General features: G+C 45.6%; 1 protein-coding gene across 1 annotated transcript in view; it reads right to left on the reverse strand.

The window, feature by feature from the left end:
- The window catches only part of LOC142939558 (neurofibromin), an 82829-nt gene that overhangs the window by 8651 nt on the left and 59275 nt on the right, over positions 1-14903 (reverse strand). Inside the window, exons 36-54 of the mRNA XM_076082759.1 lie at positions 13111-13543; positions 12519-12859; positions 11936-12138; positions 10823-11016; positions 10599-10739; positions 7329-7608; positions 6379-6593; positions 5989-6050; positions 5206-5347; positions 4346-4447; positions 3857-3997; positions 3147-3273; positions 2928-3059; positions 2388-2523; positions 2146-2306; positions 1281-1403; positions 1075-1193; positions 895-995; positions 96-238 (exon numbers count right to left, since the gene is read on the reverse strand). Coding sequence (XP_075938874.1) covers positions 96-238; positions 895-995; positions 1075-1193; positions 1281-1403; positions 2146-2306; positions 2388-2523; positions 2928-3059; positions 3147-3273; positions 3857-3997; positions 4346-4447; positions 5206-5347; positions 5989-6050; positions 6379-6593; positions 7329-7608; positions 10599-10739; positions 10823-11016; positions 11936-12138; positions 12519-12859; positions 13111-13543 — 3296 coding nt within the window. The remainder of the gene's footprint in view (positions 1-95; positions 239-894; positions 996-1074; positions 1194-1280; positions 1404-2145; positions 2307-2387; positions 2524-2927; positions 3060-3146; positions 3274-3856; positions 3998-4345; positions 4448-5205; positions 5348-5988; positions 6051-6378; positions 6594-7328; positions 7609-10598; positions 10740-10822; positions 11017-11935; positions 12139-12518; positions 12860-13110; positions 13544-14903) is intronic.

Here is a 14903-nt window from a genome sequence, read left to right on the forward strand (position 1 = left end):
CGGTCGTGGAGTGTTACTGCAACGTCACCGGTTTGATTACATCGCGGGACCTTTACAGCATGTCATACCCCCCCCCCCCTAGAAGTGTGTCTTACTCTGGAGGTAGGAGGGCTGGTACTGGGGGGGCGACTCCTCATGGTACACCACACTCTGCACGATGCCGTGGACCGGGTTCAGCAGGTTGGTGTCCTGACACATGGACAGAACCGTGTTGATCTTAGAGTCCAGCAGGTTGTGGCTGAAGAAGAGGAGGAGGAGGAGGAGACACAAACATATAGATGAAGAAGGCTTTGATCTAAATACACTTCTGACTTCTGTAAGAGCATTTTAATATGTTTCATCACATCTGACACTTAACTGAGACTTCAGGTTCATTGTCTCTGTACCACAGACCTGAGGTCAGCTGCACAGAGACAGACCTGAGGTCAGCTGCACAGAGACAGACCTGAGGTCAGCTGCACAGAGACAGACCTGAGGTCAGCTGCACAGAGACAGACCTGAGGTCAGGTGCACAGAGACAGACCTGAGGTCAGGTGCACAGAGACAGACCTGAGGTCAGCTGCACAGAGACAGACTCTGACTGTTGGTTTGATGAAAGTCATCTGTTGCACAAACAGCATCTATTTTAACTTGTTCCCAACAAGGAGACAAACTGACTCCAGGTCTGTTTGTCAGAGCGCTCCACTGGCTCGTTGGTATCCTGAACTTCACGTCTACACACACCATCTTATCACAGGTCTTTTTCTGGAGACTATAAACTCAGCCTAAGGCCGGAGTGAGGACCAGGACACTGACTTGTACCACCAGATGTTGCTCTCAGCTGCTCCCATGTGGAACATACTGAGACGGAGAAAACCCCCATAAACATCCCAACAAAGAGAGAACTCCACTCACACGACAGGAAACACCTTTGGGAAGACAACGCTGGCCTCGGCCAAGTACTCGTACAGGATCCTCTGGTCGAAGTCGTCCGTGGTGTACTTCACCTGCGTGGCCTTAAACACAAAGAAACGGTGTGTAAACAAACAGGAGCAGACACTTGCTGTGTCCGTCGTGATGCTCAGGTTTCCTCACCAGCACAGTGAGCAGCAGAGCCTGGATCTTTGGGTCGGTCAGCACCTCCTCGTCCAGCAGGACGTTGGACTCGGAGACGGACACCTTGCGCAGGTGAGAGTTCCCCATTCTTTGAGTCTCTGTGATGATGAAACAACGGGAGGCTTTACGTGAAACATCTCAAACATAAAACACCAGGAGACATGAGGACGCAGAAGGAAGCTCACCGATCTCGTAGTCGTTCTCCGCTACTCGCCTCATCTTAGGGGGCGTGGTCATACCCGACTCCATCTCTGGTCTCTTCGGTGCTTTAGAGTCCGATATGAGGTGATCGAAGCTCTTCCTGGTGCCTGGAGGGAGCCAACAGCAGACATTTACACTCATTTAAACCCGAGTCTACACTCGCTGCAGTGAAGCCGGCTGAGTCGCAGGTCTGTAACTCGGTGCATGTGATCACGTGACCGTCACAGATACTCACTGATAGAAACACTATCGCAGGATTTACAAAGGACGATTCATTGTTAGAAGCTTTAGAAACAGTGTTAGTGAGTGTTCAACATCTACATGCGAGTCAATATGTATCAGTTTACAGGACGTTCAACCTTTGTTTCTTTATAACATGTAATGCTTCTCTATCTACAGGGTTGTATGAAGGTAATGGGGTAGTTCATGAACATGAGATACGAGTTTATAGGTGATTATAATCCTCCTCTGTAGCGGTTACATCTACAGTCTGTGAGCAGATGTCTGGGTTCACTCGTCTCTTTAATTCCTCACAGTTCATTTGCACTAATATCCCAAATCCATTGTCATTGTTCTTTAGCTTCATGTACGTTCCTCTACATGTATTCATGTTGTACATAGTAGTTCAAAGTTAAAGCTTAGTTTCTCTGTTCTACTTTGTCGTCTGTAATGTTTCTTGTGTCTTTGTATATTCTATGTTTGTAGATGAGAGCAAAGTGAAACCAGAGTCACGTTGCTTGTGTGTGTAGTGAAGCTGGTTCTGGTTCAGTTAGTTGGCCCTCTAGTGTTCATGCTGCGAGGTCACATGACGGTGTACAGAGAGCTGGAGGAGCGATGGAGCGGTCGTACCCAGCAGCTTCTTGGTGTTGGCCTGTGAGGGCTGCCCCATGTCCAGGCTCATGGACTTGCGTGTGCGCGGGCTGATCTGACCCACCGTGGGGTAGTGGTGGGCCGACAGGTAGCGCTCCGACACCTGAGGCGACGTCCAGGGCTGAGTCTCCCGCAGGGTTCTGAAGGAGAACGGAGAGTTTCATTTTAAGACCGCTCGTGGTGTACCGGGACTCACTGGGATCAGGTCTCCCTCGGCTCACCTGCAGCTGGGGTCCATGATGTGCGTGGAGTACGTGTCCATGGGGACCGGGTCCATGGACAGGTCAGAGATCAGGAGGGATTTCCTGTGTTTGAGGCTGCAGCGACTTCGGACCTCCTCCGAGACGGTGAGCAGGGCTGAACAGAAGAGGAGACGAGGGACGGGATCGTTTGGTTTATAGATACTAGAACTCTCATCCTTTCTTTCTCATTATATTATTATATAAAAGATGTTGTATATCTATCTATCTATCTATCTATATATCTATATATACACACACACAAATATTTTAAGGACTTTTATCAAATCAAATGTAATTTGTAGACCTCGAGGTGGAAACTGCCGAACAGATTTTCCAGAATATTGACGTCCGTATCGTATAAAGTAGCGATATCAGAAGTGCAGAAACTAAACATCACAACCAGGAACAGAGATTTCTAACTTGTTTTCATATTTCTTCTGTGAACATGACATTGAATATGAGAATGACTGCAGTAAACAAAGACATCATTGAGTACGAGTGAGGATGTGTGTGACGCACCAGCCAGATAGGCCACGCTCTGGGTGTTGACCTCAAACTTGTCACATTTCAGATGCTTGCTGATCAGAGCCAGCAGCGTGTGCAGGATCCTCACAGTCCTCGCTACTGTGGTGGGAGACGGGTGTCTGTAGCCTGGAGACACAAGAGAGGGACAATGAGGACCATGAACCATGAAAACATTGTTAAAGGACGTCCAGCAGAAGGAGCTTCTTGCTTTACCTTTGAGCAGGTGGCCCACCAGCGCAAAGTTGAAGTTGGCGCTGAAGTTGAGGCCCACGAAGTGATCCATCTGCTTACAGTGCCATTCTAGAGGACACCTGATCTCCATGAACACCTCCTCTGGACTCTGGAGGAGCACATGTCAGAAGAGGAGGAGGAGGAAGAGGAAGAGGAAGTCGTCATCATTTAAAAACAAACAAAACATGCACAGTCATAGGAGCAAACCATAATCTGCTTTTTGCAGATTTCTGAAGATACTTTTAAATGAAATTACTTTGTGTTCAAAACCAGGAGACAACCTCCGGTTCAGTAAAGTGAAGCCGATGCTTCACGTGTTAAAGCTGCATTCTCTCTAGTGTCCACCAGGGGGCGACTCCTCTGGTTGTATAGAAGTCTATGAGAAAATGACTCTACTTCTCTCTTGATTTATTACCTCAGTAAACATTGTAAACATGAGTTTATGGTCTCAATCTCTAGTTTCAAGTCTTCTTCAATACAGCATGATGTTCATTTAGTACATTATGGTCCATTTAGAGTCAAACAGACCATAAAGCAGGGGATGCTTTAGGGCGGGGCTACACGGTGATTGACAGGTCTCTACGTCACTGCTCCTCAGTCCAGATATGGTCACTTCCTGTTCACTGGTCGCTGCAGTCTGAGGCTGTACATTTGGATTTAGTGTGACGCTATTATGTGTGTGTGTGCTTCACCTTGTCATTGAAGACCCGCATGGTGTCCAGCGTGTGGAGGTTCTGCTCCAGCAGGGCGGTTCCAGCCGAGTACAGGTTGACCTCGTCCAGCTGCAGCACAGCGACCGCCACCCAGAACAGAGCTTTGTGCATTTCAGAGTCCTACACACACACACACACACACACACACACACACACACACACACACACACACACACACACACACACACACACACACACACGGTTAAAGATGAACTCCGTGTCCTCTTCGTGCCTCTCTGTGCTGGCGCTCAATAAGACGACGCTATGTGTAAAGGTGGAGCACACACAGTCTGTTCTTGCTGTGTTTTTGTCTAATTCAACTTCATTTTCAAACCAGTGTGTGTCAGCCAGACACACATCAGGCATACTGATAGTTCATAATCCATAGAGTAGCCACTGATCACCCTTCTCCCCTCAATGAGCAGCTGCAGGTACAATCACAACAGACGGGGGCTGGTTGGGGCGTACCTTGCTGAGGAGCGGCTGCAGCTTGGTCAGAGCGATGACCGTGGCCTCGATCAACACCTGGCTGTTGTAGTTGTCCGGACCCTTCAGACAGCTCTCCAGACCCTGAGGAAGAGGAGGGGCCAAGAGACTCACGAGTCAGCACAACAACAAGATATATGATGGATGAGCTGTTACAATATACAAATACCGTATTTTCCGCACTATAAAGCGCACCGGATTATAAGGCGCACCTTCAATGAATGGCCTATTTTAGAACTGTTTTTATATATAGGGCGCACCGGATTATAAGGCGCATAGAATAGAATAGCGTCGTAAGCGTGTCTCTTGAAAGGTGCCATTTTGGGGTCTTTATACACACAAGTGGTGTTGGACTAGGAGTAAGCACAGTACCGGTGTTTACCGCGGTGCGGCTTTGTAGTTTACCAGTCGTACTGAAACATTTTGACAGAGCGCCGTGTACAACCAGTATGGATCAACCAATTAACCAATTGATCCATATATAAGGCGCTCCGGATTACAAGGCGCACTGTCGTTTTTTGAGAAAATTAAAGGCTTTTAAGTGCGCCTTATAGTGCGGAAAATACGGTAATCCTGTATGAACAGTTATTAAAACCTTTTGACTGAAGCAATTGATGAGTTCATGGGCCGTGGGAAAGATGAAACCCTGAAGATAATGTCTGTTTTTACATTTTCTAGTTGTGAGAAACGAAGTTTTGGTGATAGTTGAAAGAAAACATGCTTTTCAATCCCGCCGGTGGGTTTTTGGGGTTCAGAGGGTTAACAAAATAAAAGCCTAACACAGTTTGAGGATGACTCTGATGCGAGTACCCCCCAGATGTCAGTTAGTGACGCTGTCTCACCCGGTCGATGCTCAGCAGAGGACTGGCCTTGCTGAGGATTCTGATGATCTGCTTGATCTGGCCGTGGCTCACCCGCTTACTGATGCAGCCGAACACCACCAGAGCTCTGGGCTGCAGAGACGGGTTGTACTGGAACGCAAACCTGGAACGAACGAACGAACGAACACACACACACACACACACACACACACACATATATATATATATATATACAGATATACGGCACATCCATGTTCCCAAAGCAACTCTGGAGAAACCAGCACAGAGGAAGCTCCATTAAGAAAACATGCTGTCGTGTCTTTTATTGTGAAAACAGCGACCAGCACTAGTTTTAGAAGTCACTAAATATAAAAGATATAAAATATAAAAGACTTTTCAAAGAATCTTCCCCATAATCATCATCAACCATCCTGAAGTCAATATAACCTACAACAATTATGAATGTTGTTCTTTTTACTTTGTTATCGTCGTCTAAAGAGGTTATTTTACAGGAAACACAATTCAAAGGATCAGGAAATAAAGATTGTGTTTATATAGATTTAAATAAATCTCTTCATTATTATCTTTATATGTATGATAATGTGTTTAGAGCTCGTGTTAGGAAGTTAAACAGCTCATAATTCATCTTAATATCTATTTTATATTCATGTGAAAACATCTCCTTCAAACTACTGGATTTATTCTAGTTTATCACCAGAACTACATTTTACAGATGACACGTGAACACATCACGGTCTGTTAGAGAATCTCAACAGAGCTTAAACACGAGGACGAGGTTCATACTTCTGAGCGAGCTCGGTCCACTGGTCCAACCACTTGCAGGCCGGGATGTCCCTCATACAAGCCTGCAGCAGAGACACAGAGACACAGAGAGACAGAGACACACAGAGACAACAGAGACACATGGACACAGAGACGACAGAGAGACACAGGGACACAGAGACATAAATATGAACTGCTTGTTGCATTTCAGTCTTAGTCGTCTTCTTTCAGTGTCTTGTTCCACAATCAAATAACAAATAAGCATTTAACAAACTGAATTTACACATATTTATATATTTATTTATATATATTATTTGATCTTCATGGTCCTGATCATCCACCAGCTTTTGACTATCACCTAATTGTTAGCTTGATGTTTATTATTTCATGGTAAACAGGAGAGGAACAGACCTCCATGATCTCTAGCAGGGCCTCTGTGACGGTCTCCAGGGAGGACAGGGCGAAGGTCTCCCTCTCGTAGGACCCGGGGGAGAACGAGCGGTCTCTGTAGCTGGAGCGGAACGCGATGACGGCGGCCGACTTCACTTTGCTGATGCCGAACAGCAGGTAGAACTTAGGCAGCGAGAACTCGGTCAGACTCAGCCTCAGAACCTGCTTCGTCTCCTCTGGAGACATCACAACAACACAACACATGGAGATAGTTTTGACACAAAAACTGCGGCTTGGGAAACACTCTGAGCTGCAGGAAATCAAACTCTCTCTGAAGAAAATAAGAGGAGAAAGTTAACTAAATCTAACTTTATAAACCATTTATAGAGGCAAGGCAAGTTTATTTGTATAGCACATTTCAACAACAGGGTAATTCAAAGTGCTTCACATAAAACCATTAAAAGCATCAAAACATAAGGCAAAAGAGATTTAAAAAACAATTAAGAACATACATTGAAACAATAAAAACAGTCATTGAAACACTCTAACCCGGCCTCCCTGAGGTCTTATTTAGCGTGGGACTCCAACCCCGCCTCGGGACTCTAACCCGGACAATTGGACGCGGGACTCTAACCCCGTCTAGGCGCGTAGTATGAAACTCCCCGACCAGAGCTGAGAGGATCCTGTGTGTGTGTGTGTGGTAGTGTGTGTGTGTGTGTGTGTGGTAGTGTGGATATGTGGTTGTGTGTGTGTGTGGATGACTGTGAGGATGTGTGTGTGTGTGTTAGTGTGTGTGTGTGGATGTCTGTGAGGATGTGTGTGTGTGTGTGTGTGTGTGTGTGTGTGTGTGTGTGGATGTCTGTGAGGATGTGTGTGTGTGTGTGTGTGTGTGTATGTGGATGTCTGTGAGGATGTGTGTGTGTGTGTGGATGTCTGTGAGGATGTGTGTGTGTGTGTGTGTGTGTCCTCACCGCTGAAGTTGAGCTGTGAGCAGGTGCAGAGCGAGTGGATGATGTTGATGACCAAGCCGTGGGTGGAGGCCCTGAGGGAGAGCGGCCCGGTGGCCACCAGCAGGGTGACCACGTGGAACAGGTAGGGCAGGTGAGCGGCCACGTCCAGAGAGTTGTTGAAGGACAGCATGAGCATGTAGCGGGCCAGGATGGCGATGTCGTCCCACATGAGGTGCTGCTCCAGAGTGGGTGTCGGAGACAGACAAGTCTTATCGATGATCTTACACATCCGACCAATCACCTGCCGGCAGACAACAAGAGAACGTTTAAACACTTTTATGTGATGTCGTCGCTTTTCTGTTTCATTTATTTTATAATGTTTTCATGGTCCTCATTTATTGCCTGAAGGCATCATAGTGTAACTGAAGTGAACCTGCGTTGGTTAGCCGTTAGCGGTGCTGCTAACGTTACTAGCTCTCCTCCTGTTGGTTAGCCGTTAGCGGTGCTGCTGACGTTACTAGCTCTCCTCCTGTTGGTTAGCCGTTAGCGGTGCTGCTAACGTTACTAGCTCTCCTCCTGTTGGTTAGCCGTTAGCGGTGCTGCTAACGTTACTAGCTCTCCTCCTGTTGGTTAGCCGTTAGCGGTGCTGCTAACGTTACTAGCTCTCCTCCTGTTGGTTAGCCGTTAGCGGTCTCTTTATTTACACTCCGATGGTTAACGTTAAACTTTATTTACACTCCGATGGTGAACGTTAAACTTTATTTACACTCCGATGGTTAACGTTAAACTTTATTTACACTCCGATGGTTAACGTTAAACTTTATTTACACTCTGATGGTTAACGTTAAACTTTATTTACACTCTGATGGTTAACGTTAAAACTTTATTTACACTCTGATGGTTAACGTTAAAACTTTATTTACACTCTGATGGTTAACGTTAAAACTTTATTTACACTCTGATGGTTCACGTTAAAACTTTATTTACACTGATGGTTAACGGTAAACTTTATTTACACTGATGGTTAACGGTAAACTTTATTTACACTCTGATGGTTAATGGTAAACTTTATTTACACTGATGGTTAACGGTAAACTTTATTTACACTGATGGTTAATGGTAAACTTTATTTACACTGATGGTTAACGGTAAACTTTATTTACACTCTGATGGTTAACAGTAAACTTTATTTACACTGATGGTTAACGGTAAACTTTATTTACACTGATGGTTAACGGTAAACTTTATTTACACTGATGGTTAACGGTAAACTTTATTTACACTCTGATGGTTAACGGTAAACTTTATTTACACTGATGGTTAACGGTAAACTTTATTTACACTGATGGTTAACGGTAAACTTTATTTACACTGATGGTTAATGGTAAACTTTATTTACACTGATGGTTAACGGTAAACTTTATTTACACTCTGATGGTTAACGGTAAACTTTATTTACACTGATGGTTAACGGTAAACTTTATTTACACTGATGGTTAATGGTAAACTTTATTTACACTGATGTTAACGGTAAACTTTATTTACACTCTGATGGTTAACGGTAAACTTTATTTCCACTGATGGTTAACGGTAAACTTTATTTACACTGATGGTTAATGGTAAACTTTATTTACACTCTGATGGTTAACGGTAATCTGAGGTTCACATGAGTTCTGGATCTGTACGGATCCACTAAGGTCTGTTACACCACTAATAAATAACTTATCAAACTCTCAGACGATGTCATTGTGTAGAAGTTGTAGTTAAATCTACTGAGCCCAAAAGCTACAAGACCATAACAGACTTATTTTTTTTTTAGATATGGAGCTGATACATATGAAAATACAGCTTTACTTATAACCAATAAGACAGCAGCATGTGTTGGTGTGGTGACATCAGACAGCCACGCTGTTAAAAACATGGACCGTTTGGTCCAGTATTTTTAAACCAGATTTTCTTAAATTCAACTTTTTTGGTGAAACAACAGAATCAGTGGAAGAAGGGGCAGCACTTCAACTTAAACACTGACGGGCTTCTTCTGGGTCAACAATCCTCACAAAGGCCACCATTGAGAGCGGAGCGGCAGTCGGCCATAATAGGAGCCGGGGCCTGGCTTTTCTATTGTGCTGTGTTTGTTTCTCACAGCTGATGGTGGAGAGGGAAGGACTTCTTCTCTTTATCACTGCAGTGATTTACAGCGTCGGATTCTCCCGTTAAGTAAGTAATTATTACATTTAACGCTGGTCAGAGTCAAAGTGGTGCAGGAACTAACCCTCTAATAACCATAAGTCACATAGCGAGAATTAATACAACCATTTTATACAAATGTTATGGACTTTAAACACGTTACAGACATGTGATGTCGTCACTTTACTGTTTTATTTTTATTTGTTGATTTTACTGAATTATTTATTTTATATTTATCGTATCGATTGTCTCATTATTTCCTTTCTTTTGCTGCTTTGACAAAAGCACTTTGTAAACTCTGTTATTAAAGGTGCTGTATAAATAAAGTTATTATTATAATAACACGCATGTTTGCTGTAACAGTATGTTGAAGTAAATGTAACGTTTCATGTAACAAGTATGCTGAAAGGTAGTTTCTGGTGGTATTGAACCTGTAATATTATTAATGTTATAAACTTTAAGTAAACTGATGCAGTCTGTTGCATTCTGTACGATCTGTGAGATTAAACTGGAATAAGTGTGACACGTTTTGATACATCATTCATGAGTAAAGATAATCATCACAGCCCATATTCCAAAATCTATGAAGAGTAAAACTCAAAGTTTAGTGAAGAAAGAATGAGGAAGAGTCTCTGTGGAGCTGAAGTGATGAAGACGAAGATCATCATTCATCATGTCGACCTTTTCCATCAAGCTGGGTAATAAGAAACCCAAAATAATCCTAAATGAACCTTCAATGAAGACATTTACCGACAGTGTTCCTCTTATAATGATACCGTGTTACATGGAGGGTTAGGGTGAACTTCATTGAACAGGTAGTTTGGATGGAGGGACAAATTACATAGAATCTTAATAACAAAGTACTTTTGAACTCCAACTTTCACAAGTCTTCCATTTGTCATAAGTTGGCGGGACTCTCGTTGCATAAGGTTCCTCTGCTACCAAAGTCAACCTTCTGAATTTGATGCAACCAGGCTGAAGTTATTGTACACAACGATGGAAGCACCATGTAGAGGGTTTTTGAATTACATGACTCCATGATGGGTGGAGTATTGGCTCACACAGGTGACTCTGCAGACACTGATCCAGAATGCATTAGCTCACCTTGCTGGAGACAAGCTTGACATTCCCTGAAGCCAGAGCCACTGCAGTATCAGCCATGACCTCCGCCTTGATGGAGCCCAGTCCTCCGGTGGCGCTGGTCTTAATGAAGCTGTCCAACACCACATCCAGCAGGTCGGTTATCTGAGGACACACAGTGAGAGAGTCAGAGGTGAAGATCCACGACCCGTTTACACTCATCGGGGCAGTCGGTGTGGCGGACCCACCTGGCCCAGGCTGCCCCAGATCTTCGCCTGGATGGAGGGGTACATCTGCTTCTCATTGATCGTCATGGTGATGAGTTTGTCCAAGATGGCGGTGACGCGCTGGCGCTTGGCGTCATCGTTGTGTTTGCAGAAGCGAACCAGGTTGAGCAGCCAGGGCGTCATGTACTCCAGGCAGAGATGCTTCAGCTCGATACCTGCGATAGAAAAAACAAACACGATTGATATACATTTACTTTTTAATATTCAAACAGGGCTGTCATCCAGGAGAGAAGGGTTCCTGTCGCTGGGCAAAACCTAAAGCAACTTAAACTTAACATTGGTTTGTGGACTGATGGTTTGAAGCCTCGAGTTCAGCGTTTTGGCCGTCGCCATCTTGTTTTTTTGCAACCAGTGAACAGGAAGTGACCATATCTGGACTGAGGAGGAGTGACGTAGAGACGCCGTATACGTCTCTGGTAGAGACCTGTCAATCACTGTGTAGCCCCGCCTTTATTATGTTTGTTTAAGTTTATGTTGTAGTTCTCACAAACATATTGTAAACACCTGCTGTAGCCTTGGTGGTAGAACACAGCGGTTTAAATCACAGAAAGGACGAATTGATCATCCATCATGTGTGTAGTGAGAGTCAATCATAATCAACCAAAACAAAAGAACCACACTCATCCATGAAAGTGGACTAAACCCAAATCACTGGCAACACTTTCAAAAGCTGCAGTAAAAAAAAAAAAGGTGTTCTCGCCTGCTTCACATAATGTGAAAAAACAAGGATTCATTGTGACCTTTTTATAACTTTCCATAAATAACTGAAAGAACTAAAATGTTTTTTTAGTCTATTTCGTGGGAGCACAGGGCTTAATAAATAGAAAACATCAGAGGTTGTGGTGTTTGTAAAGAGCAGCATGGCTTCTAGGAGCTGCTAGCAGGGTTGTTAGATTCTTAGTACTTGTCTCATTTCCACTCCAGTTGAGCTGATAATCATTTTATGTAATGAATATGTGACCTCCCATAAACATCTTTGCACAAACCCTGAAAAAAGGCAGTTTTTTAGCAAGCAAGCAAAAAAAACCTTCCAAGTTATGAAGTGACTGCAGGAGTCCTGTTAAGTGGACTTACTGGACTTGCTGAAGCCTGAGATGCACTCCTCCAGAAACTCCAGTGTCAGATGGGGCTCGTTGGCTGCCAGAGTCTTGCTGATGGAGACGATGAAGAGGGTGTTGTTGGCGGGGATGCAAAGGCCCGACGTCTCCAGCAGCTGGCCCTCTATCTTCAGGTTGAAGGTGCAGGTCAATGCACACAACAGATTGTAAGCCGCCGACCTGGAAGTGGGAAGGACAACAAGTGAGAGGTGTTAAGTCCTGTCAAGAGTAGTGCAAACCCCCCCCCCCACCCCCAATGTTCTGAAGTTTTATCATGACTCCGTTGACTCTCATCCCAAATAGATTTGGGTGGACATAACAGCTTCTTCATATGTAATTTAGCTCTAAACTTAAGCCACATTTACAGCCAAAAACACAAGTGTCTTAACATTTTGGAACTTGCAATTCCTGACACAAAACCAAAAGACACCAAACAGATGAGCTTTTGGAGTCCACAGCAGAAATTACAACTTCTTCAGTAAAAGGAAGCTGGTGATGTTACTGTTGTTTTAGGTGGAATAATCTCGCTAGAATAAGTCTAAAGGCCCTACAGCACCGACCTGAGGCTGGGGTCAGAGCTGCCCAGGTTCAGCAGGGCGATGTTGAGCAGAGTGCCGGGAACATCTTTGGGTCGAATCTTGGTGTGCTGTGGGATGGAGTCCGGCTGCGACAGCTCCCAGCGCGTCCGGATGTGGATGATGGACTGGACGATGGCGTCACACTCTTGGTGCATGAACGTGAGTGGCGTGCCCTGGTTGGCCATGGTGAGGGTGAACTGGCTCTCGTCCACCAGGCAAATCTCCTCTATCTCTGAGGCGTAGTAGACGTCGTTGAGGAAGACGGGCTGGCCGAGGACGCGGGTCCGCTCGGCAGAGGTCACCTGAACTGCAGTCGAGCCCACCTGACCAGCGAGAAAACATACAGTGTTTAAGGAAAAACCTAAACCCATTGCTCAAATTCCTCTTGATCGTACTAACGTTCTCTGATCTTATCCTTCCAGTCTATTCCAAGGTATTCCAAGGTATTCACAAAAGCTACTCCACAGTGCCCTGGAAGCAGTTTGCGGTTTCGGTACCTCTGCAGCTACCCTCAGGTTCCAAAGACCAAGCCCCCACAGACTGAGCTACATTCGCCCTTCGGCGGCATCCTCACCTTTATTGAGACCTTGGTGTCTTTGTGGGCCAGCTTGAGGGCATTATGGAACACTTTGAGGTCTTCCTCCAGGGTCAGCGTGGCCGCGGGCAGCTTCTGTTGGTCCGGTTCGATGTGTTCGGCAAGCTTAGCTGGAGAGTCGATGAACTGGAGCCGCTTGCTGCCCTTCAGGCCTGTCAGCAGCCGCTCGTGGTACTTGGTGTACTCCCTCACCCAGGTGTTGCAGTTGTAGACGAAGACGGCCGCTACATTCTCGTAGGCGAAGCCGGGAAAGACCACGAACCACTTGGACAGGAAGTCGGTCTTGAAGCGATTGCTGGGTCCTACGTGTGTTAGGTCTACCACTATCTCGTAGGGCTTGGCGTAGTAGGGTTTGAGAGTTAGGAGGACATGGTAGATGAGCAGGTCACCGTTGATCTGGCCTGTTTTGAACCTAAAGAAAAAAGAAATCAGACAAGGTCAAACTCAGGCCTTCTTGAGTAAATAATGCATTTCTGTGTTTGGGGTTAGTAGTGTATCGTTTAAATGTGTTCATGGCATAATGTGTTAGTCTTTTTTTTGGCTTCTGAGAAACTACATCACTATTTTTGTCTCTCTCTTCTTGTAAGAGCTCGTCAGCATCTGCGGTATCAACAAGAGGCCCCGAAATAACCAGAGCAGAAACGTTCAGAGCGTCTCAAGAGTCTGTCTGCAGCAGGTGTCTCACTGCATCTCTCCAACAACACCTCCACATAAGACCAAGTCAAGTAAGTATTGTCAATACAAGCCAACTTTGCATGGTAGGTGATGCAGAAAGTTCACGTTTCTGCTCTTAATTTCAGAGCACAATGGAAGGAACCAGAACCTCCCTCTGGCTGTTTCTCCTGCTCAACCAGCTGCCGCTCTGTCCCACCGACGCAGGCCGAAACCTTTTGACCGTGCAGCCGTACGAAACAGAAGATCAGGGCGGCAACTCGACGCCTGCCGTGGAGCACAGCCTCACAACCACTGGCCGCACAAACTCACTTGACGCGGACACCGACGGTACCCGTGCAGACTGCTTGATCGACACCGAGATGGGTCTGATCGCTCTGGGCTCGGCGGGGGGGTTGATCGTCTGCCTGCTAGTTGCCACCGTGGTGCTGGCATGTCAGGTCTGCCTCATTCAGCGCCGGGTTTACGCCCCCCGATCCTCCCGGTCCAACATGGACTTGGTGAGCGGTACTGGGTACTGGGGCGTCGACCAGCAGGAGGCGGGAGGACTGGTTGGGCCGTGCGATGCCAGCGTCATGCTTGAGGAGGTGAGAGCCGACAGCGAGATGGAGGACGAGAGGCAGGCTGAAATACGAGAGGCGAGGGAGGAGGCCGGGGCAGGACTGGAGAGAGGGGCCACGGCGATGTCTTTGGAAGAGAAGGTCGGTCAGATGCAGAGCTCCAGCTCCAGAGACTCCTGTCTGGAGATTCCCAGGGATCTGGAGGATATGCCCCTTGTTGTGTGAGGAGGTAACCCCGCCTAGACCACCTCCAGTCCCAGACACTCCACTCCACTCACAAACCAGTCAGTTCAGCTAATGTGTTTAACTTCTTTTATTTAAGTTCTATCCAGTTTATTTCACCTCACAGAATTTTACTGAAACAGCCGCCTGGGCATCGCTTGAAATGTTGTCAACTGGTGCTGATTAAATACCAGAGTTACTGAACCCACACCAACAAGGATAGTTCTTCAAAACCTTGCTTTGAGAAATATAAATACATATATTTAAGAAAACCTGTTTTCTTCACTCAAGAAGCCAAACTACTCAAATATTCTGGCA

This window comes from Anarhichas minor, unplaced genomic scaffold (genome assembly GCF_050575085.1).
Source record: "Anarhichas minor isolate MPS153535 unplaced genomic scaffold, ASM5057508v1 ptg000102l, whole genome shotgun sequence".
NCBI classification, from domain to species: Eukaryota; Metazoa; Chordata; class Actinopteri; order Perciformes; family Anarhichadidae; genus Anarhichas; species Anarhichas minor.